We start from the raw sequence: 27,942 nt of genomic DNA on the forward strand, positions 1-27,942 counted from the left end.
GACTAACATCGCATTTCGAGCTCTCTGAAAAAGGCTCCAAGCAGTCAGACGGTGACATTCTTCAGTTTTCAAAACTGGGAGAGCTCAGGTTCCCACAGTTCTCAGAATGCGAATTTCTCGCCACAATTCAAAATGGCGGAGGAGGGTGGGGCCTGTCACATGGTGGGCGTCACAGCAGCTCTCCTTTTCCAGACCGCGGCCCGCCTTGCCGCGTCGTCGGCTGCCCTCTTCTTCCTCCCGCCGAGCCTTTTCGAGGAATCGCCTGGGATTGGCTAATAGGCTGGGAGTGGGGCTGCGGGGCCGGGACGCGGCATCATCACTTCCTGTTGTGGGCAGTCGTTTCCTGTCGCTGCTTGGTAACAATGGGGAAGATAATGGCTGCCTGAGCAACGTCTCCGAGCAGGCGCTGGGCTAGAGGCGGGTCTCAACCAGCGACTCATCGGAGGCGGGCTTGGGAGCAGCGGCAGGGGAGGCGCGCAGGAGCCTCGGCGGCGGCGGCGGCAGCGGCCGAACCGACAGAGTCGGACCCGACACTAAAACCGAGTAAGTGAAGCCTTGGGAAATCCTCTTGAGAAATGGATGGAGAGCGAGGGAAAGACGGCAGAGCTGCGGCTGCCGCGTTCCCTCAAAATGGCCTGAGTGTCGCGTTGTGGCGGACGCTCAGCACCGCCTCCGGACCCCAGGCGCTGATTGCTGCGGGGGGCTCCGTGGCGTAGTCGCCGCTGCCATTTTAGTTGGGTGTATAGTCACAGTCTCTTGAAGAAGGGGAAGGAGGTGGGTAGTACTTCCTTTCCGTGGCGGTGCGAGCTAAAGCCGGGGCCCTCCACAGCCTTAAGAATTTGGGGGAGGCGATTTTTGAGTGTTGGCCTGAGGCGTGAGAATCTTTGATCGGCTCGGGTTTTTCTCTTTGGTTCTCTGGAGGCTTCCCTCGCTTCCCCACCCCCCTATTATATGGCGGGCTTGGGTTTGGGAAAAGGGAGAAAAATCAGGCTGCTCTAAGTCAGATGCTGGGAACTCTTGGGCCTTTAGATTTCCCAGGATTTGCAAAACCCCATTTTGAGCCCTTCTGCTGGGCACTATCAATTAGGCGCCCCCTGGGGCCACGATGACATCTTCCCTGAGGATCTGGGGCAACTGTGGTTTACTCCCTTACTCGAATAACCTGGCATATCCTTTGCCAGATATCACTGCAAGGATCCCCCGAAAAGGCAGGGAAAAGCGGTTGCGTGTTTGTTGTTTTTCCCTGGGCAAGGGTGGGAATTGGGCCAAATGATTTTCAACTTAATTTCCGTTCAATCCGGCAGCAACCCAACCCCTCCCCCCTCAAAAAGAAAAGCCTAAGGGTCTCGGCTTCTGCGGGCGGTACCTGCCACGTACGCCATAGCTTTAGTAACTAGTATTAACCGGTTGGGCTTCTGCTTCCTGAATACTCAGTCCCTTTTTCCCTTATGCTGATTAATTTCAAGATGGAGGAGACAGCCACGTTCCTTCCCTAGACAGTTTCCCCATACTTATTCCACAGGTTAGTCCGGGAATCTGAGGCCTAGCAATCTTGTTATTTAGGTCATTCTTTTCGTTTGGGGGCAAGAGGAAGCATTTATATCAGGTTGTCATCCACCATTTGCAAGGTCCCACAATAATTTTTTGGTGCAAATAGAGAGCCCGCATTTCCTGAATCAGAATTAACCGCAGTAGCTTTGGATGATTGAAGGGAGGAAGAAATAAGCGTACTACTAGTCGTTTCTACTACTAGAATCATTTATTTGAGTCTTCGTGATTAAAGACAAAATTACTCATACCATCCTATCAGGTACATTATGTCCATCCTGGATGACTTGAGACCAGGCAGGCACAATTATAGCCCCAAAAAATCAGTTTTCTAGATTATAAAAATAAAGTACCCAGAAAGACCAATCCAAATACTTTTTAAACTATGATTTTAGGAGACTGTTAACACTGAAAAATGTTTTGTTCTTTAGCCTAAATGTCCTGATGATCTTTAATACTTTAGTTCCTGCCATAGGCTATTATAACGTGCCAAATAAGTCCTTGAAAGTAACTATCAGAATCTGAAAATATTACTGGTCTGATAAGGAAAGGCCTATTTTAAGCAACCTTATATTAAAAGGTAGATTGGCTCTCAGCCTTTAAAGGAAATATTATATCTAACACAAGATTACTGGTTTCCTCTGACCTCCATCTGCCCAAATATCCTAATAGTAATATTAAATTAGGTTGGGTTATGGGGTGTGTAACTTAAAATATATAGGATGGTTGTTTTTTTTTTTTTTTAGGATGTGTCTATTTCATAGAAAATGTATATCTTATGAAAGAGGAAGAATAATGGATTCTTTTTTTTTCTAGAGCAGAGAGTGAAGAAAACTAAAATCCAGTTTATTGTATTACAATACTATGTCATAACAGTCAGGTAATTTATTTTTTGTTGCGTCTCCTGATGATTTTTTTGTAGAATGCATGTTTAAGAATATTTATTCTGTTTTGCAGGCCCTGTAATTGGATGGGCTTATTTGATATGTGTTTGTTGGTGTTGGGCATTCTTCATGATGAGAATGGGTATTTTTTATTGGGAATTCAAAGGGCAGTGTGTCTGAATAGCTGGAACTCCACTAGTGTTTTATCTGTGAATTTTCCTCTTTTGAAATGTCTGAAGTTTACCAGTACCCGTATAGAACAGAAAGAACAAAATAGAAATTTGCTGCCTTAAATCATTATTGGGGTGGGATGGGTCTAAATAAATAGCGTTTAAATGTTCATTGCATAACTAAATGAAATATCAGTAGAATATCTTACAGGAATATAATCTTACATTATTTTGTGTGGTGTTCATTTTTTTCCTTCAAGATCCAGAAAGTCATAATTGATATATGATACTCTGATACTAACTGCTTTCATATCATCATTGTTAAGGTAACCACGTAATTTCTTGCCTTAGCCAGGATGCTTTTAAGAGCAAAAGGGACATTAACAATTATGCCTGGACAACAGGTGCAAACCTGGACTGCCCCAGGCAAACTGGGATGGAGTAAGTTAGCCTAAATTCATAACTAACTTGTATTGAATGCTTATGTGCTGTGTCCTGTGCTTCACTTGCATGACTTTGTAATCCTCACAGCAAAGCCTCATGAGGATATTAACTATCTTACAGAGTTAACTGAGACTCAAAAGAGGTTAAGCAATTTGTCCTCAATTAAATAGCTAATAAGTGGTAGAGCCCCCATTTTAACCCAGGTCTCTCTGATGCTGAAGTCACTAAACTTCTATGCCTCTAGACTTAATTGCTCTCTAATTAGATTGGAAATGGAAAGAAAATAAAGGTCGTAATGAAAAAAATCTATCAGGTATGTCATATCAAAAACTTTTGTTCCCACTTAAAGAGAATCTGGTTTATGACGCAGGTGAAACTTTTTTAGCAATTGCCCTCTTCCTTTTTTATGTTATGGCTTCTGTTTCAGCTATGACTGCTTGGGATATAATTTGATACACTTAATTTAAAATCAGAAATGGTTTTAAAAAATAGCTTAATGAAGTGATATCTAGAAATGTTAGGCTGATTGGATATATTCTTCCGCGTTAGTGAGCATGTTGTAAGGACTTAAATGATACGGTAGGTCAAATGGGACATCTGTATCTATGGAATTATAATGTGTATATTACTTTATACATAGCCCTAGTAGATTGCAAAATAAGCAGATCACTCACCAGCCTCCCGTGTGTTGATTTACTATAGAGCGGGTAACAAATTAGAAAGTGGAAAGTCCTCTCTCAAATCCAGACCAGCGAGGTGCTAGAATTTTGGGCCACTGCCTAGGACTTGTTTTTCTTTTGTAAGTCTACTTCCTTATCATCTCTATATAACAAAAAGATTTCCAAAACCTTATGGCCCATCGATTTCAAGTATCAGTTTACATAATCCCTTGACATTTTGATAACCAGTGTAAGAAAGTAATATTACTTCCGTGTCTATTTTTTCCTTCATTATTTTTCCCCACCCTTGAATATGGAAATTTCCCAGATAATCAAACCGTTCATTTTTTCCTGTCATCAATTGAGATTTTTTTAAAATATGAAAATCTTGGCAGTTTTGAATAATTCGGGAATATGTTTATGAACTTGTGATTTTGTTTCTGAAATACATAGTTGATCTTTTTGTTGTAGATTTTCTGACCCAAGACTTTAATTTTATTAGTCATAATACTACCTACATATGTGTGAGACAAATATCTATAGACAGTTTGTGGTGTGTATGTAGATTTGTGGACCTTGTGCAATAATTTCATGACTACACATTGGGCTGCTGTTAGAACATTTGCATGGTGATGAACATGATACTTTGTGTGAGGGGAGGAGCTATTTGTGTTCAATGTTTTAAACTTTCTTTAGAATGAAAAATGGTCTCTTCCTCTTACTCTCCACTTAACTGTAGGGAAAAAGAAGTTAACTCTTAATTACAATTTTCATTTTTTTATCGACCAAAGTTCCCGTCAGTGTCAATTACACCTAAGGTGACCATATTAATTTATCCAAGCTGGAACGCTTTTGAAAGTGAAAGAGGGCCATATTAATAATTATTGTGGGGCAACAGGTGTGGATTGCTACTCTTCTGGACAAACTGGGGACATATGGTCACTTTTGTCATCATTTGTATGTAGGAACACTGGTTCGGGAAGCACAGTTGTCAGCGTGTTTGGTTCTGTAACACAAAATTGTTTTCCTCAAATAACAAGTCATTTGTGTAGATGGTATTTTCTTTTTTGGTCAAGGGATTTTAATTTTAAAAATTTTCTTCACTTATTAAAAAGTTAATTTTTGATGGAAAGCTCATGTTCTTAAATTAAGATAGTTCCTTACCAATTAACACCAAAATTTCTGGTGATCAGTGATTTTACATTAATAACTTTTTTTATAAACACATGAACACTGGGTTTTTGAGTCATTTTTTGACTTCTTGGGAATAATGAGAAAGCACAATTGAGTTTGTGTGGATAAGACCAAATTCTAATTTAGTAACATAGTTCAATAATAAAAAGAACATGAAATGGGTAATCGAAGATTAAATTTACTGTCTAAAGTACTTGAGTGAATAGAAATGTCATCATCATGGTTTCCTTTTTTAACTAGTTCCCTGAACTGGCAGCGTTTGGTTTGATCTCTGTCCTCTGATTTGTTGACGTTCTTACTAATAGTCTTTCGATTTAACTGTGTTAGAGGATTGTAATAGAACTGTTCGTGAGCTGGGAGTCGGTAGACTTCCTGCCAAGAGATTAGACACATGAGGGACATGTCTGAATCCTTTTTTTTCCTGCTCTCCTTTTCAAGTGGTAATGATAGAAGAATATAAACGGGCCTACAGTAACACTGCCATGCAGATAATATTTTATAATTTTGCAGTGCTATCATAGTATCAACAGTGGTGGAGGTCTTGGTAGCATCCTCTGACAGGCCAATATTGGAAATAATCAGCAAATTGTGTGGGTGGTGACAGGTATCATGCAATAGGTAAAGCGGTGAAACATCAACCGTGTCCTGTTTTTTAGAGAGGGATGCTTTATATTTGTTTTGAAAAAGGTAAGGTATCACAAAAGGGAGATAGAAGTGCATAAGTGAAATGGTGGTGAGAAAAGCACAGCTTTTTAAGCTTACATCCTAGTTATTCATGTTGTTTCTTTAGCTTTATTTTTGACTTACTACCGTAATGTGACCTGGGTTGTATTTTATTCATAGTCACAGATTCATAGAACTGGAAGGTACCTTATGGATGGTTTTAATCCAGTGCTCTTAATATTGATGAAGATCCTGAGGCACAAGAGGTTAAGTAAATTGACCAAATTTACATAGTTGGTTAATGTTACAGCCAAGACTAGAACCCAGTATCTCCTATTGTTTCCTTTTCACAGAACTAAATTCCACCCTTTTACTGATAGGATTAAAAAAAGCTATTTGGTTGTTAATCATCTTTTATTTGTCTGTTAAAAATGCTGTAAAATTTTAATTAAACATTTTGTACAGGAAGCATTCTCAACACTTTTGGTGACTACATACACAATGGTACTTTATATCCTGACCTCAAATTCAGTGGTTCTTTGTGATTTGACTTTTTTAAAACTGCATGAGGTATTTTTCATTTTGGCAGTGGTAATATTGAACTATTTTCTTTATTAACAAGGATTGTATATCATCAGTTTTCATTTATTCTCTGAGGTTCTTCATAAAGCTCTGTTGCAAACAGAATGGTGGTGGTTCTTTTTCAGTATGACACATTTTCATGTTGATACTATGATTTTTTTTTAATTGGCATGTTCTACTTTAGAACACTATTGAGTTTGGAGCTTATATGAACACAAAAGATGAAAATGCTCAAGATACTTTGGTAGTTAGTTGATACTCGGTTACCTTGATTCCTCCCTCCCACTATACCTTTTTGTTTTTAAGAAGAGATTATTTATTCCAGACGTAATAGACGTGGCTTATTTTTAAATTGATATTCACACAGACTTTTGAATTTCAGAATTTAGTTTTGTAAAGTCTTTTGTTTAACAGTGTATTTTGGTGCCTTAAGTTTCCTTCATGGGGTAGTCTGAAGCAGTATGTCTGTTGAATATAATATGTGTGTACTTAGCACCAGGTCTCCTGACCCATTAGTGCTGAACGGTATGTGTTTTTTTTTTTAATATTTTATTTATTGATTTGTCAGAGAGCACAAGCAGGGGAAGCAGCAGGCAGAGGGAGAAGCAGACTCCCCGCTGAGCATGAGCCTAGTGAGGGACTGGATCCCAGGACCCTGGGATCATAACCTGAGCTGAAGGCAGACGCTTAACCGGCTGAGCCACCCAGGCATCCCCTGAATGATATGTTTTAAGTGACTTTTCACCCTAATACAACAAAATTACATTTTTTAAAGTTTGGAGTAATGGATGAAGAGAATTAATGAAATACTTTTAACAGTGGTCAGAAACATAGTAAGCTGCATAATTTATATATGATAACGACTGTAGAAGAAATGGAGATCACTAATAATGCTTTACAATTTTCAAGGTGAATAATGTCTGTTTTAAATTCCCTGATTACAGACAGAATAAGCCTCAGATTTGGTTTTCTTGCTGGCTTGTCCTCCCGGAGTTGAATTTACCTGACACAGTCACACATTCGTTGCCCCAAACGAGTAGTTTTTGTTTTTTGTTTTCTTTTTTAAAAGATTTTATTTATTTATTCGACAGAGATAGAGACAGCCAGCGAGAGAGGGAACACAAGCAGGGGGAGTGGGAGAGGAAGAAGCAGGCTCATAGTGGAGGAGCCTGATGTGGGGCTCGATCCCATAACGCCGGGATCACGCCCTGAGCTGAAGGCAGATGCCCAGCCGCTGTGCCACCCAGGCGCCCCCCAAACGAGTAGTTTTTGAAATGACTGGGCAAAATTTCTAATTTGGCTGCTCGTTTCCAGGAATGGATTTGGATATATTGGCACACACTACTCTGAAAGAAATAAGGTTAATAAAATATGCTATTTTTTGTTTTTAAAGCAAAAATACTAAAACCTGACTTATTTAAAAATAAGTCCTGCTTGGTTCATACTGCTTACAAAAGGTGTTTTGTTGTTTTGGAAGTTTTCATACCCAGAGTGAACATGGTATAAAAAGCTCATAGTGAGGTTGAATACTTTAGACATGCCTATTGGGATTGAAGGAATGTGTTTTAAAGTATATAGTTTTGGGATATTATTGGGAGGCAGTTGTTCATTTGTGAAAAGTTGACCGGAGGAATTAGGAGACCTGGATTTAATTACTGGCTCTTTCCACTTTCTAGCCACATGGCCTTTGGTAAATCACTTTCTCTTTCTATACTTCTGTTAGGTGTAAAATAGAGGTGATTATTCCTACTTCACAGGATTGTTGTGAGGATTAAATGAAATATAAGTGGAAGGGCTGTGTAAATATATGGTGGTGGTTATTGTTTATAACTAGGGAGAGACTTATGTGATTTGACAATTACATTTGTTCTCTTAAACTGTTTCATTGGTAAGCTTTTCATAGAAATGTTTAAGTTTAAAAGTGTCTGATGCTGATCATATACTTAATCCAAAATTTCTGACTTAAGCACATGAGTATTATGACTAAGATAACTAAGTAGATTTAAGATTCTCTCTTTTATGATGATAGAAGGAGCCCAGGAATGTGGGAGGATTCTTCTTTCCTTTTACTAGTTAAACTGGAAATGTATTGCAATGTCCACCACTGAGTATAATCTAGAGACCCATTTTGGTAACATAATTCTTTATTAAAATTTGACACCAGAATGGAGAGAGCTCTGTATTTGATCATTTGAATTATGGTGTCCCGGCATCTTTGGCATGCTTTAGCCATTAAAATGTTCATTTTCACTCACCAGTGGTGATATTACATCGACCAGGGGCTGAACTTGTGATTTAGATTTACTATATTTTTTCATTTTGTGCCACTTAGATAATAAGACCAAGTTCCCGGGGGGGGGGGTGCAGGAGGTTGTCTGTGTATAAGATCATTTTCCAAGGCGTTTGAGGGCATTGCTTACATTCAGGATTTCCTTTTTTCCCCAAAATGTAATTACTTCTAGTCCAGGGGGGCTCTGCAGGTGTTACAGCCATAACTCACCCCTTAAATGTCCCCAACGGGTAGAGGTGTCTTGTCAGTGCTGAAATCTTTTGACCCCCGTTCCCAGCCTAGGCGAAATGCAGAGTAAGGCAGAAAGGAGGCAAGTGTAGGGGAGCAAATCGGATTTTTCTCTCCCTGTCCCCTAATAACTATAAAAAACAAACTGCTTTTTTGATGGAAACCTATACCTTAGCAAAAACATTGTGTGTTCTGTTTAGTGAAGGCTTGCTGGTCTGGTTGCAGTTTTGAAATAAAATATAAGTGTGTTGCAGAGATGTCGTGTAGGGAAATTATTTTCCTTGATTTTCTCTGGTATATGTATGAGAGGGGGAAAGGAGAGCAAGATGTGATTATGGAAGTAATAGTAACTGGGCAATCATGTGTTGCTTTGTGAGTGTGTCTCGTTGTTAAAATGTTGAATTTAAAGATAAAATTAAACCAAGATAAAAATTCTTCTTGCATGGAATCAACTAACCTCTAAGCTCACCAGTCAAGAGCTATTTAGGATTCAACAGTCCCTAAAATCACAGCATCATTAGGGTTTTGAATAGAGGTATAGTGTTTTATCTCTACTTAACATGTAGGAAATGATAGAAATTCTAAAAGGTCAAGAATGAATCTTGAAGATTGGTGAGCATAGGAAAGAATCATCTACTCCATGTGTATTTGTAGAGTATCCAACATTTATTTTATTTTTGAAGAACATAAAGAGGATGTAGAAGTCGTGGGTTTATAGAGTGTGAGCAATATATTGGGAACACCTTGAAATTCTTCTCATATGTGCGATTTCTCTACCTTACAATTTTTTTCAAATTGCACTGTCCAGTGGGGTAGCCACTAAGCACCTCTGGCTACCTGACACTTGAAATGTCACTGGTGTAACTGTGGAATTGAACTTTTAATTTTCTTTAATTTTGACTAAGTTAAATAAAAACTGATGTAGTGTATATTTTCTCACTAAACACAACTTTGTTGTTTTTGATAGGGCTACATTTTACTTTAACCATTGAAAATTTAATATCCAACTTGAGATGTGCCATGAATATAAAATGCCATATTTCAGACTTGGTGTATTTAAACAAAAAAGAATGTAAAACAGCTCTCTAATTTTTTATATTGCTAACAAGATGAAATGATACCTCGGTTATATTGGGTAAATAAGATTAATATTATTTCAAAAATATAAAAGACCCCATAAGGCACAGAGTGCCACTCTTGGTGGCACAAACAGTGTGAAGAGATGGGTGAAAAAATCGCTAGCTGAGCTAGTAGTAGCTTCTTAGGAGGTAAGAGTTCATTGAACCTTAAAGGGTGAGTGAAATGGGGAGAGACTTAAGACGGGGCTGAGGGAACAGGGTTGGTAGAAGTGTGAAGGTAGTAAAGTACAAGGTGTGTTGGAGGGCAGGGATGGAACAACTTATGTGGATTGGTCTTGTCAAAGTGTTAGAACAAAATTGTGTGGCTGGAATATGTAGCTTAGTAGGACCCTAGGCCTAGAATAGAAAACCAAGAGACTTCCCCACCCTTACTGACATTTTAGTCCAAACGGTCTTTTGAAGTCAGTCTGTTCAAACTCCTACCTAATAAGGAATCTCCTCTTAATATCCAGCCTGTGCTTGAATATTTCCAGAGAATGGGTAGTCTGCTTGCTTCTAGAGGCTGGTGGCATCTCCACTTTTGGACAGTTTAATTGTTACACCATTAGATTAAATGAATTATCCTCTTCCATATTTCTTCAGCTAGTGGCCCTAATTTGATACCGTGGTTCTGCTGTCTTTCATGCTATAACTCTAAATATTTGACATTGGTAATCATGCCCATTTTTAGTCTTGTCTTCATGCTAGACATCCCCAGGTAGTTCAGCATTTCCTTTATGGTGTTCCCTGGCTTATCATCTTGGTCACTCTAGATCTGAACAACAGGTTGCAGCGGGTCTGTTAACTACTTTTATTTGAACACTGTGGTCTCTGAAAGCAATATGGGACTCTGTTAGGTTCCTTAGCCAGGTCAAACAGGCTTTTTATTGAGCTTTTGTTAACAAAAACCTTCATGAGTCTTCATGTGAACTGCTTTTGTCACATGAGTAGGTTTTCCCCCTACTCTGTACTCTTAATGTGGGTTATTTTAGCTTGCTAATCCTTCATAAAGTGTTCAGGATAGCACATTTACCATCGTTTCTGTTGATTTTAGCTCATCCTCACAATCCACTGAGAATTCAGAATATTATTTATCATATGCATACATCTTCATTACTAATTCCCAGCTTTGAATTGCTTAGATTTGGCTAGCATGTCTTTGACATGGTTCTTTTTCGAATGCTAAAGACAGGACTCTCTGCAGGTTAACACTGCTCTATAACCTTTGAGGGTGGTATTTGACAGCTGTGAATCTGGTAAACTGTATTATCTTCCAGCTCTTGGCTACTCAAACTGTGATTCTAGGATCAGCAGCCCTTGGAGGCTTATTTAAAATTCACGTTCTCAGGCCCCATCCCAGATCTATGGAATCAGAATCTGCATTTTAACAAGATTTCCAGTTGATTTGTTTGTGTGCTGAAGTTAGAGAAGCGCTGATCTAGCCTCCATTTCTCTGTGACACCCAGGATGTAAAATCTCCTCACGCTGTACGGAAATCAAGCCAGACTAGTCAGCAGTGTTAGCCTCACGTGTCCCTATCAAAGAGGTTCTCAGCCCTAACTGCACAATAGAATTACCCGTGGAATTTTTAAAAAATATTGCTGTCTGGCCAACCCCAGAGAAGGTTTTCCAGGTGATTCTAATGTGCAAGCCAAGGTTGAGAACAATCCCTTTGTCAACCAAATGAGGTTCATTTGGCAGTGAACCCCACTTCTGGTGAATACATTTTCTTCTACATGTTTGCAATGTATCTGATAGTCTATTGTAGAATTTCCCCCTAGGTTTATTGTCAGATTTTGCTGTGCTACAATTTATAGACTTCGCTTTATTTGAAGATGCAGTTTCTAAAATCTAGTATTTTTAGCATCTCTCCTGTTCTCTGTGATTTCTCAGAGGTTATCATTAGAGCGTTTGCAGTTTGGGGTCTTGATTCTCTCTTTGAGAAGTTTGTTTTTCCAACTGTTTCCAGTTGGAAGGTGATTCTCCTCGTTGAATAAAATAGAAACAAAACAGAAGTTGAGTGCCTCCACTTTTCATCTTCTGTTAAGATACCAGGTCCCCCAACCACTAAGTACAAGACCCCTTTCTTGTTTCAGATTATGTTTTCTTTATTTCCCTCTTTTTATTATTTTATGTTTTTCAAAGTCATTTTTAAAGTCTCCCATATTTTTGCAAGTTTCTGTTCCATGTGGGCTTTAACTTCCCTGACTCTGTTCTTAAGACTTTGTGCCATTCTTGAAACAGTACTTGGTTTGTGAGTTTTCTGTTATCTTTGGTTCACATCCTTCAAATGTCAGAACTTATCAGACATTTTTGTCTTCTTTGAAGGTTTATGTTTTGAAAGCCTTTCAACCCTACGGAGTTGTACTTTTTTATAAATTATTTTTGGGGCACCTGGGTGGCTCAGTTGGTTAAGGACCGCGACATGATTTCGGCTCAGGTCATGATCTCAGGGTAGTGAGATTGAGCCCTGCATCAGGCTCTCTGCATGGAGCCTGCTTAAGATTCTTTCTCTCCCTCTCCCCTCCACATGCTCGCTCGCTCTCTAAAAAAATTATAAATTATTTTTATTATTATTTTTTAAAGATTTTATTTATTTATTTGACAGAGATAGAGACAGCCAGAGAGGGAGGGAACACAAGCAGGGGGAGTGGGAGAGGAAGAAGCAGGCTCCCAGCGGAGGAGCCTGATGTGGGGCTCGATCCCATAACACCGGGATCACGCCCTGAGCCGAAGGCAGATGCTTAACCGCTGTGCCACCCAGGCGCCCCTATAAATTATTTTTAGAACTATTTACTGATCCTTCACAAGTGGACTTTGTCCTAACTTTCATGTTGTTAACTTTGAAAGTATTAAGAACACTAGTGAATGTTACTGGTGGTTTTATTTGGTTTGAAGAATTATGGCTGAAGTTTCTTTCTCCTTTGTGCTTTCCTGTATTGTCTTAAGTTAGCTGCTTACTGTTCACAGTACCAAATTGTATTCCTTAGCTACATGTGGAAAAATTTGGCTTCCTTCTGTTTTTTTTTTTTTTCATTGCCTGGCCTATATAACTTTAAGCTGTTGATTTCCAATCTTCTTAAAGTTTCAAGTTATAAAAACCAGACAGGTAGAGAAGCATCTTTGTTTTTTTTTTTTTCCTTCACTGTCTGAAAGAGGGTTTGTTTTTATTTTTCCCTTTAGTATTGAATTGTGAACATCCAGATACTTTATGTGTTGTGTGTGGGATTAAATCTTATTACCAGTATAGATTACCTCTTCCACAAATCAAATTTTCATATTTTTGTGGACTTAACTTTTTTTTTTTTTTTCAGTGTGGACTTAAGATCAGTCTGGGGTTGGAAGGAAAAGAACTAGAGGATGAAAGTTTTTGTTTGGAGTCTTATTTTAGATTGCTTACTACTTGTTTATCATTGGAGTGGTTAATTGAGAGTAATAGAAAAGCCAGGTAGTGATTTGTTCTTTTGCTTTGCTGATCAAAAAGCAAAATTGAGCATATTTCATAGTTATTTAGATATAAAAAGAAGCCCAAATTTCTGCAAAGTTTTTCTTGATAAAACTCAAAATGTGATAATAATAATGGATTAGTGTTTTTGTAATATAGTTGTAATAATGAGAAGAATGGCTTTCTTTTACTTCTTTTTTGGAGGGATAACGTTTTGCTTAATCGGGTCTAAACATATTCCTCATCAATATTATTTGCAGATGTTCATCTAGTATTACTGACTTGAAATGAGATTTTCCATATTTCATTTTTGATAATGTCTTTTCACACACACAGGTACAAGAAAACCTTGGAGGTATTGCAGGTTCAATTCCAGACTAACATAAAAAGCAAATATTGCAGCAAAACAAGTCAAATGAATTTTTTGGTTTCCCAGTGCATATAAAAGTCATGTTTACACTATACTTATAGTAGTCCATTAAGTGTGCAATAGCATTATGCCTAAAAAACAACGCGTAGCTTAATTTAAAAATGCTTTATTGCTAAAAAGTGCTAACTGTCATCTGAACTTTCAGTGAGTCGTAATCTTTGCTGGTAGAGATTCTTTCCTCGATGTTGGCTGCAGCTTCTGTGGCTTCACCTTGCACTTTTATGTTGTGGAGATGACTTCTTTCCTTAAACCTCATGAACCAACCTTCAGACTTTTCTTGTGCAGCCTCCTTACCTCTCTCAGCCTTCATAGAATTGAAGAGAGTTATGGTGTTGCTCTGGATGAGGCTTTGGCGTAAGGGAATGTTGGAGCTGGCTTGATTGTCTATCCAGACGACTAAAACTTTCTCCATATCAGCAATAAGGCTGTTGAACTTATCATTCCTGTATTCACTGGCGTGAATTTTAATTTCGATTTCCTTCAAGAACTTTTCCTTTGCATCCACAATTTGGCTGTTTGGCACAAGAGGCCTAGCTTTTGGCTTTTGACGTGGCTTCCTCACTAAGCTTAATCATTTCTAGCTTTTGTTAAAGTGAGAGATGTGTGACTTTTCCTTCCATTTGTGCACTTAGAGGCCATTGTAAGTTTATTAATTGGCCTAATTTCAATATTGCGTCTCAGGGAATAGGGAAGTGCAAGAAAAGGGGGAGAGAGGGGGGAAACAGGTGGTCAGGGGGGCAGTTGAAACACACACATTTATCTTAAAGTTTGCCGTCCTGGATTGGTCTGGTTCATGGCACCCCAGAACAATTCTGACATCAAAGATCACTGATCACTGTAACAAATATACTAATGATGAAAAGTTTGAAATACTGCAAGAATTACCAAACTGTGAGGCAGAAATAGGAAGTGAGCTAATGCTGCTAGAAAAATAGCACCAGTAGACGTGCTCCACGCAGCGTTGTCACAAACCTTTCAGTTTATTAAAAAGCACAGTAGCTGCGAAGTGCAACAAAGCACGGTATGCCTGTATTGCTGTCTAATCAGTCCACAAGCATAAATTAATGAAGCGTATTTATCCCTTAGAGAAGGCATTTATAGAATTCGTTTGATATTTACCTTTTAGCAGATCATTACACGGCAGAGTTATCACCTTGAGTTGAAGGTCAGGTGGAAGCTCCTCATATGGACAGTTCGATGGATTTTGAAGTCAGGACATTGTCTTTGTACTTGCAGTGAGGTCCAAAAAATGCTTATGGAACGGTAACTTGTGCTTAGAAAATAAATCTGCTACAAATGTGTGTGGGAGCAGAGCTCTCGTTTCTTTGATAGCGTTAAGTGCACGAAGCAGCTTGCTTGACGTTGTGATTCCAGTGTTGATGCTGAAATGGTTTTACTGCAGTGTAAGTTTTGCATGTAGGCGCTGTTCACAAGTCGTAGGGCAAGTTAGGATGTTCAGCTTCTTTTTCTGACAAAAATTCCGAGAACTGGTGATGTTTAAGTCCACAGTAATGAAGTTCGCCGTTAACACTCTCGGGTCAGCAATATGATAGATTCAGATAGTTTCTGCAGACTACCTGCTGCTGAATGACATAAGGAATACCCATAGACTTGAAACACTTGACATTTTCACAGGCTTCAGAAATGTGTCCAACTTGTCTTTTGCTGCCCTACACATGTATATACCACCATTTCAGTTGTCACACATCTTAGCAGATTCCACTTCAAACTGTGCTTAGTGTTTTCTCAACTTGCTGGAAATACCACCTGTAGCTGCTCCATGCAGACTGTTCATAGAGGCTACTTCTGTAGTTACTTCAAACTTCTCGAGTCATCAACACTTGACTCTTTGAATAAACAACTGAATAGTATCAATTACATTTGTCGACTCATCAAGGCCCAAGAAAAACCACTCAAAATCATTTGCTGTCCCGTTTTTCAATTGATTATGACCTGTCCCAATAGCCTTGAATTTTTGAGCAACTGTTCTCACCATAAAGCTAATAATCTTAAACAACTTTCTCTGGACACATTTCTTTAGCTTCTGCAGTCAAGCACAGTTGAATTAACTCACCATCAATAATACAGCTTTGCTTGCTTAGCTGACAAGCCACTTGGAAACTTACTGTGGTTGAAGCCTTGTTTTTTATTCTTATGAGGAAATATTTTGTGATGAGATTTTTTTTTCAAGTTTTCCAGTTTTAGGGACTATAGCTTTATCTGTGAATTGGGAATATGGTGATGAATGCTTGCTCTGACAGAATGAATGTGTATTTTCTTTTTAGCACAGTTAAGTAGTGCCATTGCATAATAAACTCAGTCTTTTCCATCTCGCAACAAAATAATCCATACTCTACTATGCCTTTGAGGGTGACATTCAAAGTGCACTTTTACTTCATTTGACAGGAGAACGCTCTGGTAATTTCTTAAAATGTCATGGTATGGTGATATGCATGGCACTTGAAATGCTGTCACGTTGCGTCACTGCAGTTTATAAGGCACAGATCATCACCAGTGCAAAGCGGCGAGAGGGCCACATTCGGGCTCTCACGTCTACTTGGTCTGCCGTTGGAGCACAACAGCAGCCACAGACAATATGTAAGTGAAGGTGTATGACTGTATTCCAATAAAACTTGGTGAACACTGAGATTTGAATTTCATGTACTTCTCATACATCACAAAACATTATCTCCCTTTTGTAAAAACAGTCTTAGAAGTGTAAAAATCATTCTTCGATCTCACGGAAAAAAAATAGGCACCAGGGCTGATTCTGGCCCATGGGCCATAGTTTGCTAATTCCTGACCTACTTTTTTCCTAATATAACAGGGCTTTTTCAGGAATTTTTCTTTTACAAAATGTTATTCCTGTGAGGTCTTAAAATTCACATCTTGACCTGCATTCTGGATTTTCACGTGATTAAAAGTGTTCTACAGAACACATGCTAACTTTTGTTTTCAAGATTGATCTCCTTTCTCCTTTTAGATAATTTTCCACTTGTTCATCAAGATGGAAAGCTCAGATTCTAACGATAAAGGCAGTGGTGATCAGTCTGCAGCACAGCGCAGAAGTCAGATGGACCGATTGGATCGGGAAGAAGCTTTCTATCAATTTGTAAATAACCTGAGTGAAGAAGATTATAGACTTATGAGGGATAACAATTTGCTAGGCACCCCAGGTATGCGATGTATAAAGATTTATATATGTAAATTGCTGGTCTTTTTTTTTTAACTGGTTTTAAAAATCTGTGTCTTCAGCTGTTATGAAGTGCGATTTTAATACAAGGGATACAGAATGACATTTATTGCTGTACTTATTGCCTGGTTCTGTTCACTCCTATTTGGAATTATCCTATATCATATCTTTTAGTTATGATTTATATTGTGAATTTATAGCAAGCTGAATTGAAAAAGTGGAACTGAACAATATTTTTGTTTTTAGTTAGTTTTATTTACTAGAGATAAATCTAAGTTGGGAAGAGCTAATGAGAATAGTAGTTCCTAGGACAGACTTCTTTTTTTTCTTCTTCTTCTTCTTCTTTCTTTTTTTTTTTTTTTTTGTCATCTCTGATTCCCAGATTATGTTCCAGTCGTAGTCCTCCAAAGCTGTCCTTGGGTAAAATTGTCACTTCAGAACGTTACACTTTGTTATTCTCTTTTGCCCAGTTACATCCCATTTGATCCTAATTAAAATTCATTATCTCTGGTGCTCCTCATTTCTATTTAATTCTAACCTTTGTGTTATTGTTTGAATTTTAAAAGTTAAGGTGTTAGTTAGCATGACTCCTAGGAGAGGAAGTACATTTTGAGCCAACAGTACCAGACTTGAATCAGAATGCCTCAGTTGGTAATCTGGCGCTGCCGTTTATTAATACAGCAGTCTCTCACTTAGTCTCAGTTTCCTTGTTTTAAAATGCAGATGATAGGGCGCCTGGGTAGCACAGTCGTTAAGCATCTGCCTTCGGCTCAGGGCGTGATCCCGGCGTTCCGGGATCGAGTCCCACATTGGGCTCCTCCGCTGGGAACCTGCTCTGTCACATAAATAAATAAAATCTTTAAAAAAATAAAATGCAGATTATAGGGGCGCCTGGGTGGCACAGCGGTTAAGCGTCTGCCTTCGGCTCAGGGCTTGATCCCGGCGTTATGGGATCGAGCCCCACATCAGGCTCCTCCGCTATGAGCCTGCTTCTTCCTCTCCCACTCCCCTTGCTTGTGTTCCCTCTCTCGCTGCCTGTCTCTATCTCTGTCAAATAAATAAGTAAAATCTTTAAAAAAAAATAAAATGCAGATAATATCTACCTCCCAGAGTTACAGTTCGAAAGAATGAGAAATCGAATGCAAAAGCATTTAGTAAATGGAAAGAAACTTGCATAAATTGTACTGTCATGCCCCCAAAGAAGTAAATTTTATCCAGGTTCCTACTCCTTGGTTTTCATCTCTGTTTTTATTTGTAATTTGGCATGCATTTCTAAACTATTTTCAGGTGAAAGTACTGAGGAAGAATTGCTGAGAAGACTACAACAAATTAAAGAGGGCCCACCACCACAAAACTCAGATGAAAACAGAGGTATATTTTGCTTTGGGGGGTGGGTAGAGGATGATACAGATACGGAACTCCAGGAAAGGTCAGCCAGAGATTATCCAGAAACAGCACGGATTAATTTAGTGCTAAGGATCTGTTAACAAAAAGAGAACTGGCATTTTCTTGGTATTTGGTGAGAATGTCAACGTGTTTTTTTTTTCTGCTTCACCTTCGGGTTTGTAATAATTGAGACATAGTGAGAAATGGCCTATTTAAATGTGCTGGGTGTTTTTTTTTTTCTTGATTGTGCACCTCTGTTGAAATTTCCTTCCACCTGCTGAATTATTTCTTCCTTATAAACATGTGCATTCTCCACCAGCAGAAAGAAATGCTGTATTCCCTAACCTGGTGGCTCTCAATGGGTTATATCCCAACCCTACCCCCACCCAGGGGACATTGGCAATGTCTGGAGACATTTTTGGTTGTTGTCACAGCTGGGGGTTTGCTACTAGGATCTAGTGGGTGGAGGCCAGGGATGCTGCCAAATATCCTGACATCCTAAAATTCCTAACAGCGCAGCCCCCGCAAAACAAAGAATTATGTGGCTCAAAATGGCAGTAGTGCCCCTGTTGAGAAACCCTGCTTTTAGTTTTAAGTAGGACTGTAGGGAATTTGACTGTCTAACAGAAGAGGCTATGACAACAGTTTGGTTCTTGAGCATGCCGTTATATGTACTGTGCAAGGTTCAGACTATGCATTTTGGGTCTGGTCTCCAATTTCATGTTAATGTAAAAATCTTGGTAATATGAAGAAGTGTTGAAATACTTTTGAACCAGTAAACCCTGTTTATATTTTTGCAATTTTAAAAGTCCTATATTATCAAAGGCACTTAAGTCAAGATCCTAGAGGAAATGTAGACTAATGAAAATGTGACACAAATGCAACTTGAACAAAAATACTAGCCCTGTGCCCTAACTGGCATTTACCTTGTTGGATTCATTTTTTTTTTTTTGACAGTGGACTGAAAAAATGTCTCCTGACAGTCCACAGTGGTATCCTAGGCTCTGTATATGATGAAGTTCTGAAAATAGACTTCCTCCAGATTCCCTTGAAAAAATCTCTAAATTTCTCTAGGGTCAGCTTGCTCTTTCAAAACGAAATTGAAACATTTCTGCCTTTACTTGCAAATCTATGCAGTATAGTTCACGAAAATCTGTAAATGTGAAATCTGTTCAGAATCTTTGTTTTTTTTTCTAACACAGTTTCAGAGCACTATTTATTACATGATTGTCCTAATTTTAGTAGTTCCTTTTTCTCCTCTTCCCTCCCTTTTTTAAAACAGGTGGAGACTCTTCAGATGATGTGTCTAATGGTGACTCTATAATAGACTGGCTTAACTCTGTCAGACAAACTGGAAATACAACAAGAAGTGGGCAAAGAGGAAACCAATCTTGGAGAGCAGTGAGCCGGACTAATCCAAACAGTGGTGATTTCAGATTCAGTTTAGAGATCAATGTTAACCGTAATAATGGGAGCCAAAATCCAGAGAATGAAAATGAGCCATCTGCAAGGCGTTCCGGTGGAGAAAATACAGACCACAACAGCCAAAGGCAAGTGGAAAATCCACGATCTGAATCAACATCTGCAAGGCCATCCAGATCAGAACGAAATTCAACTGAAGCATCAACGGGAGAAGTCGCACCTACCAGAGGTCAGAGAAGGGCAAGAAGCAGGAGCCCAGACCATCGGAGAACCCGAGCGAGAGCTGAAAGAAGTAGGTCACCTCTGCATCCAATGAGTGAAATTCCACGAAGATCTCATCATAGTATCTCATCTCAGACTTTTGAGCATCCTTTGGTAAATGAGACTGAGGGAAGTTCTAGAACCCGGCACCACGTGACATTGAGACAGCAAATAAGTGGACCTGATCTGCTAAGTAGAGGTCTTTTTGCAGCTTCTGGAACGAGAAATGCCTCACAAGGAGCAGGTTCTTCAGACACAACCAGCAGTGGTGAATCTACAGGATCAGGACAGAGACCTCCAACCATAGTCCTTGATCTTCAAGTAAGAAGAGTTCGTCCTGGAGAATACCGGCAGAGAGATAGCATAGCTAGTAGAACTCGCTCAAGGTCTCAGACGCCAAACAATACTGTCACTTATGAAAGTGAACGAGGAGGTTTTAGGCGTACGTTTTCACGTTCCGAACGGGCAGGTGTGAGAACCTATGTCAGTACCATCAGAATTCCGATTCGTAGAATCTTAAATACTGGTTTAAGTGAGACTACATCTGTTGCGATTCAGACCATGTTGAGGCAGATAATGACAGGTTTTGGTGAGTTAAGCTACTTTATGTACAGTGATAGCGATTCCGAGCCTAGTGGCTCAGTCTCAAGCCGAAATGTGGAAAGGGCAGAGTCACGGAATGGAAGAGGGGGTTCTGGTGGTAGTAGCAGTTCTGGTTCCAGTTCGAGTTCCAGTTCGAGTTCCAGTTCGAGCTCCAGTTCTAGTTCCAGCTCCAGTCCTAGTTCCAGTTCCAGTGGTGAAAGTTCAGAGACTAGCTCAGAGGTGTTTGAAGGCAGTAATGAAGGAAGCTCATCATCAGGCTCATCAGGTGCCAGGCGAGAGGGTCGACACAGGGCCCCAGTAACATTTGATGAAAGTGGCTCTTTGCCCTTCCTTAGTCTGGCTCAGTTTTTCCTCTTAAATGAGGATGATGATGACCAACCTAGAGGACTCACCAAAGAACAGATTGACAACTTGGCAATGAGAAGTTTTGGTGAAAACGATGCATTAAAAACCTGTAGTGTTTGCATTACAGAATATACAGAAGGCAACAAACTTCGTAAACTACCTTGTTCCCATGAGTACCATGTCCACTGCATCGATCGCTGGTTATCTGAGAATTCTACTTGTCCTATTTGTCGCAGAGCAGTCTTAGCTTCTGGTAACAGAGAAAGCGTTGTGTAATTAAGTTCTGAACTCTCAGCTATGTAGCTGGTATAGTGATGGGCAAACAGGAATCACTTGCTTTATGCCCACTTTTTGAGTGGTGCTTAAATGTAAAGTAGCAACCTGAATTGAGTCATTGCTTTCTGAGTGAATCATTGTCCTTTTTCCAATTTCTGTTCCAGAATAAAAGGAAATATTTAAAAAGCAATGTTTTAGGACATAAAAATCTGATTTCAGTACCAGTAATTGGTATTACTGATGATTTGTCATATACACTTACCAGTTTCGCCTTTGTTATCTTAAGAGATCTGCCTTAGCAATGGCTCTTTATCCGTTTCACGTTGATCTTTAACGTTTCCCACGCCATAGGAGAGAGGGGCAAAGGAAATTCCCAGTTTAGACTAAGTTACAGTACATGTTTCCTAAGTGATTGCTTAAAGCTATACCATTCCCAGTTATTAGTTGGCACAAATTCAGCTACATGCTGAATATCATTTGTTCACCTTTCAGATGAGGTGATATTGGACGTCAGTGTAAATAACACTAAGGTTAGGATCTTCTAAGTGTAAAACTGTCTCCTAAGCCCATCACTGTGGCACACTGTAGAGTGAGCTTATAGTTTAATTGAGATATTTATCTTGTGGAAATATTTAAAAAAAAAGCCTATGCTTGTGTAAGTGAAAAAATCACATTCATTTGTTTAAAAATGTAAAGCTATTTTGTAGAGGCTCAGTACTTTTCCAATGCACTGTTGTATTAATGCATTAAAAATTGTAAAGTACCATGCTTAGAAATGAAAAAAACTGCTTTTTGTGAGCCAACGTAGTAAAAAAAAAAACACAAAAAACAAAAAACACACCAAACAAAGTACGAAGCTGCTTTTGTAAGTGTGTAGATGTCAAGAGCAGAACATATCTAGTATTTAATGTATGTGAACAGCTACTGTGACATGCAAAGGAAAGGACAGAGTGCAGAATTGAACTACATTGAAGATACCAATGGAAACTTGGTATTTTAACTTGGATTTAGGCAGGAGATGAAAGACGGGAGGAGTAAAGAAAACTGCTCTGAAGAATTTAAACTTTTTATGAAGACAGTAATCATACAGACGTGAACTGGTTTCATATGGTGAGGTCCTTGACACAGTATTCTGCTTGAGCTGATGAAGTAGATTAACAGATTTGGTAGAGATTTGGTTAAAAAACAAAAACAAACCACTACCACCTAGCATAAGTTACATTGATGTTTTCCCAAGTCTGCTCCTCAGAAAAGGAAAAAAAGAAGGTGGAGGAAAGAGACTATAAACCACTTTTAGCATAAGAATTGAAGTTGGTACAGATGTGTGTACTAATAGGAAGGTCTCCAGTTTGCATTGTGTTCGAGATTTGTCGTGTAAGGTACCAGTGCACACTTGTTAATATTTCCTTACTGTCTAACACAGACCTGACCTCTCACATTTAAAGGCCAATTGAGGAATTAAGGAATGTTTATCCTTTGTTGAAAGTGAATCATGTTGGGTCGTTTGAGATTCGAATTTTAATTGTGCTGCCCATGTGTGAAGATGAGGCTGCTGACTCACAGTCTATGGGACATGCATTTTGTGTTGTTTCCTTAGTAATGAGATTAGGTTTGTGAAGAACCCCAGTACTCTTGCTGAATTTCGCTTTTGAGGCCAGTTGGGGTTAGGATTAGTCTGACTGTGGAGGACTTGTTTATCTGGGAGAAGCTAGTGGGCCCAGAGAGGAATTGAACACATCCTTGGTCTTTAAAGTGAAAACTACCCGTGCCTAGTCAGATACTCTCCAAAATAAACAGGTCTGCTTCAGGAATTATCTGGCTACCTTAACTGTTATCAGCTTAGCTGTAAAGGTTATTTCAAAGCTCATTCTTTCCTATTTTCCTCTGGCTTTCACTCCTACCTAAGTATCAAGGAAATTAACTTGTAAATATGGTAGTTGTTTACTAAGGATATGTACTGCTCTTGCAAGGAAATAATGTCCAAACAAAGCTTCACTTATTTTTTTTAATATAAGCAGATTTCACTGTTTATGGCGCTTATGTAATACATTTTATCTTTTTAAAAAATTGTCCATGTAAAAGTCAGGATTCCTTTATATTCGTGAGCCTCCTTGTCTCCTTTCCTAAGGTTGTAATCTGCGATTTTCAGATCTGCGGGGTAGTCCTGAGTGGCTAAAAACCCATTTTCCTCTTGGTATAAAACGTCCCATTGTAAGGGTGTTCATTTTAAATAGTTTAAAAACAACTGCAGCACATTCTAAGCATAAAAGGAAGTTATGGACAACAGGTACCTCCCTAACCTCCCAAGATGTATTACTCATTTGTGAAGTATTAAAGTAAGAGGTAACTCATGCAGAATGCTGGTTATGAATGTAGATATTGAAGCTATTCATAAACACTGGAAATAGAATTTTAAGTTTTTAGCCTTCAATAGGGTGCACATATTGGACATGTGCATGTGGACACCTTTTTCAATAGCACTCATTGATTTCCATTGGATTGTGTAGAATGGTTACAAATATTTTAGTGGAATTTGCTACTTAATTTTTTTTTGCAAGGTCCATGACTATACTTATTAGTGTTGTGGACATCGAAGACAAGGTCATTCGTAGGTGTCAGATGTACAATGGAGAGCAAGAGTCTTTTTTCCCACCAGCATCCAAAACACCTATTCTCTTGAGGGAGCATTTTCTTGCAAAAGACTTTACATTTCATTTTGTATCTTTGCACTTTTACTTTATTACAGAAAGGTTCTGTCTTGAAGACCTAGTTTGAACTTCATGCAGTTATAGGAACAAGAAAAAACAATGTTGGGAAATTACATTGTTCACAGCATAGGGAAAAATACTAAAAACTGAGTTTCCTTGAGTATTTCAGATATTTTTAAAAATTCACTTACTGGTATGAAGCATTTGAGGTGTTATGTTGTTTAACTCCGAGCAGCTGACAAGGTTGAGATTTATTAATACTAAAAATAAAATTGAGCAAGTTAGGTTTCAAGTGTGCAGACTTTATCCATAACAACACTAGAAGATGAGCCATGTTGTTAATTCGGAATATTTGCTCTAAAAAAGAACACGTTAGTTATACCTCAGTGGTGTTAATGGTTAATGGAGGTGGTGATTGAGAGAAGTGTTCGCATTAGTGTTGGGAGTGTAGGAAATTATCATTTGTACAGTTAACAAAGTTTAGTACCAGGATTTTATATGTGTGGTGTGTGTGTGTCTGTGTGCGTGCGTGCACGCGTGCACACACACACGCGCGCATGCACACACACAGACACACACATAATCTCTAAAAACATGATCGTTGACTTCATCCAAACTTTAAGATTAGGAAACTGCTTAGCTATAAGTGTTACCTCAAGTAATTTTTTCCCCCTTGGGAAAACATGTCTTTTCTGTGCCAAGTGTTCTCTCCTAGTGTCAGTGTCTCAGATTGTATTTATGAAGGGTTTTCACTTAATATACTTTTTTTATTTAGCCACCTGCTTCCCAAATGTCCATGACTTGAAATGGGTCAAGCGTCAGTCATGACTTTCAGTCAGTTCCTAAAATACCCATGTGATAGGGAGGTAAATGCCTCTTAAAAGGCCATTTTTACAGCTTGCTAGAATACAGTGGCACCTTGTGGTGGTTGTTGATACTTTTCTTTGAAAAATGGAGGATAGTCCCCTCCGCCCCCTTTTATTCTCCTTTGTTCTTTCGTGAACACAAAATATTGGTGATCTGCCTTGAGTTTTTAAGTTTTACCTTACTGGCTTCCCTATCAAATGTATTATCAATATTAAGTATGTAGAAGCCACGTTTGCAGGGCACTTTTATTCTTTTCTTCTTATAAGACTGTGCTGATTGCTACTTTCTAAAGTATTCTGTACCTTAGTGATGCAAGAGATTGATAAGGCACATGAAAGTGTCAGGCATTTTTTTTCCCTTAAGTATAGTATAATTTTTCAGTATGTTTAATATTCAGTAACAGTGTTGTAATTCATGGAGTTAACTAGTAAATTATGTGCTTTTGGAAAACATTTGAAAATGTAAATCAACAAAAATAATATGCTTCATTTGGAAAGTTAAAAGTGCAAGGTCCGAGGAACGAGTATTTCACTTTTTTTGAAATTGGATTTTTAGTAAGCAACTAAGAAACAGCTATGAGTTAAGTACTTGCCCTGTAAAAGTTTTAACATTTCGAAATTGAGTTCTTAACTGGAACATTTCTAAAATACTATAATATTCCCAAAAGGTGAGTGATCTCACTTGATTTAATAACTCCACTTTGTATTTAAACTACAGCACAGAATAGAGCTGTTATTGAAGTGTTGGAACTCTCAAGGGGAAACAGCAGTTTGTATCAGTTTTATGATTATTTTCATGTCTCTATAGGTGTTTTCATTCAAATTTGAAGGAAATGAATGCTCTCCAACACTCTCAAATACAATTACAGTGAGATACTTGGTTTTGATTAGGATTTGTTTACTAAAGACCCACAAGCTGCTTTATAGTCACCTGGATTGAATGATAACCTTAAATACATGCAACGAAAGTGAACCCCACCATACCACTGTGCCTCGTTATTTCAGGGTTCCTCTCAGTTCCTCATCTTGCAGATTTATTCCAGTACCAAGGTATGGTTGAACCAGCTGCCCAGCCTTAACTCTATTTAGTGCCCCTCTGCTAACATTTCTTTTAACTGATTGATTTGTATGTGTTTTAACTGTCCGATGTTTGGATTTTACCTCTTGTTAGCTCCATTTGTCCCTGGTGCTGCTTTTAAAGATATAGGGCCATGTGATCAGGTAACAAGTTGAGTAGGTACGCAGTTGGCCTGGTTATGTATCTGTGCCTGTTTTATCTTCTCCCAGGAAGAGCTGCTTTGGTATAGATGTTTACTTGGATTCATATATAAAGAACTGGGCAGCAATCTTAGAAAGCTTTCTGAAGCCAAAAGAACCTGAAGGGATTTGGAGGGGGGATAGTAACAAAAGCTGCCTTTATGTCTTTGAACATGAAGCACATAAATGTATGTTCTGTAAAGACTAAAGTGATTGTTATACCAGGGCTTCCTGACGTCTGGGAGAGACTTTCAAAAAAGCAGAAAGGAGCACAAAGTGAAGTGAATTTGGTCGGCTTGCTTTATCTGGTTTCTCATTTTCTTTCAATTTAAATCTGAACATAACACCCTTCTCCAATATCTATCCAGAAGACTCCTGGTTGGGAAGCCCTGTATTAAATTTTGAGAATGTACCCAGTTTCCTTTTTTTTTTTTTGTACAGTGCTTTATACCTGCTAAAAATTAACTTGTTTAATGCAGAACAAGACCTTGAAAGGTCAGTCATATTAAAGCTGGTTTGATTATTAATAGTTATCTTTTAGGAAGAAGCTTTTTCCCTATGTAAGATGTCATACTGCAGATTTAAAATATAGACTATCAATAAAATGCATGAAGTGATCATTTGTGCTTGATCATCTCTCGGGTTTTTCTTTAAAAGGGAATCTGATCTGATAAAGGTTCTGTTGCCTCCAACCGATGTCAAATAGACTTGATTTTTAGAATCAAGTGGAATTCTAGTGCAACCTTCATTTTGATTTCCTCACAGCTGTGAGTTTGAGCAGACCCTGGTTTATGGAATATAACCTCCATCTTATGTGGTGTAGTTTAATGGCTTAGTCTTCGAGTGGTAAAATAAAAGATTAAGGTATATTCCAATGCAAGAATCCTAGAAAGACTTCTGTAAATGACATTTTAAGTAGGTGCATCTTTGCTGTTACTTGTATTCTCACCACCGCCCTGCTTACTCTCTTGCTTGACCTTTATAAATACAAAAACTTGTCCAGGTGTGCACGTGTGCTCATGTAGCTTTTGTTTTCCATCCCTATCTCCAACCTTTTACACGTGTTGCTTAAGCCATTAAGATGTCCTTGTTTCTTAAGTAGGTTGTCACATTCTGATACCTGGGTGAGACTTCCCCCTGGTACTGGTATTCGTTTAGCCAATGGTGAATTTTATTAGTTTCATTTCCTCTGGTGCCCACTGAGCCTTATTACTGGCATAGGAACTCAGTTCCTTGGGATTACTTTGGTGTGGTCAGCTCTTTGCCTTATGACCGTCCCAGGGATTATAAGTGTTGTTCATGATTCTATTCTTTGAAGCTCAAGACCACCACTGAAAAGTTGACATTCTTGACAAAGTAAAGCCAGTGCACAAGCATCTTGAGACACATTCGGTGGAAGGGACCATCTGGTTACTCAGAGTGGAGTGGCGTATAAACTATACTTACAGTGATCATTTTTAAAAAGTAGGAAATCTGAGGTCCAGTTTCTTTGAGGTCTTTGAATTCAGGCAAGATTTAAAAGTAAGATATTCCAAATGGATTACTAATAGATACATTAAAAAGAGCTAAATTTTTCTGATTGCTGTTAGACATTGTATCTGGCACTCTGTAAATTATTTGTAAATTAGTGGCTCTGAGTTGTGTTATTACCACCCTGTTTTACAGGTGATGAGGATGAGATACAGGCGTTTGGTAATTTTCCCAGGGTCTCATAGTCAGTGGCCGAGTATTCCCAGTCATCTCTGATTCCAGAGCTTATTTTCATTGTACTTTTCGCCCTGCTCCTATATGGCTCCTAATTGATTTTTAAGTATTTATCCGAAGCCCTAGACTAGCTTGCTTATAAAGTATGATTTCTTAGAATAAACCTGGGTTTTAGCTAGTTTGCCAAGGAAACCTCGAAGGGCAAATCTGAGGAGTAAAGGTTATATATTGTAAATTCAGTAAATCACTGTGGCCATTACCAAATA

General features: G+C 38.7%; 1 protein-coding gene across 3 annotated transcripts; it reads left to right on the forward strand.

Annotated features, from left to right (window-relative positions):
* Positions 1 to 328: 328 nt before the first annotated feature.
* Positions 329 to 26,592, forward strand: RLIM (ring finger protein, LIM domain interacting). Of its 3 annotated transcripts, XM_087859396.1 has the most exons (5): positions 329 to 543; positions 2,365 to 2,428; positions 16,639 to 16,831; positions 18,136 to 18,219; positions 19,517 to 26,592. In XM_087859396.1, exons 3-5 carry the CDS (start codon positions 16,663 to 16,665, stop codon positions 21,139 to 21,141), a joined length of 1,878 nt encoding a protein of 625 aa, XP_087715522.1. In that variant the 5' UTR covers positions 329 to 543; positions 2,365 to 2,428; positions 16,639 to 16,662; the 3' UTR covers positions 21,142 to 26,592. The 3 variants fall into 3 exon arrangements, with proteins under 3 accessions (XP_087715522.1, XP_087715521.1, XP_087715523.1); XM_087859395.1 differs by lacking the exon at positions 2,365 to 2,428 and having other exon boundaries at positions 330 to 543; XM_087859397.1 differs by lacking the exons at positions 329 to 543; positions 2,365 to 2,428 and adding an exon at positions 14,383 to 16,253.
* Positions 26,593 to 27,942: the final 1,350 nt, after the last annotated feature.

The sequence above is a fragment of the Ursus americanus genome, chromosome X, assembly GCF_024610735.1.
Source record: "Ursus americanus isolate L20-20 chromosome X, mUrsAme1.1.p, whole genome shotgun sequence".
In the NCBI taxonomy this organism is placed as follows: Eukaryota; Metazoa; Chordata; class Mammalia; order Carnivora; family Ursidae; genus Ursus; species Ursus americanus.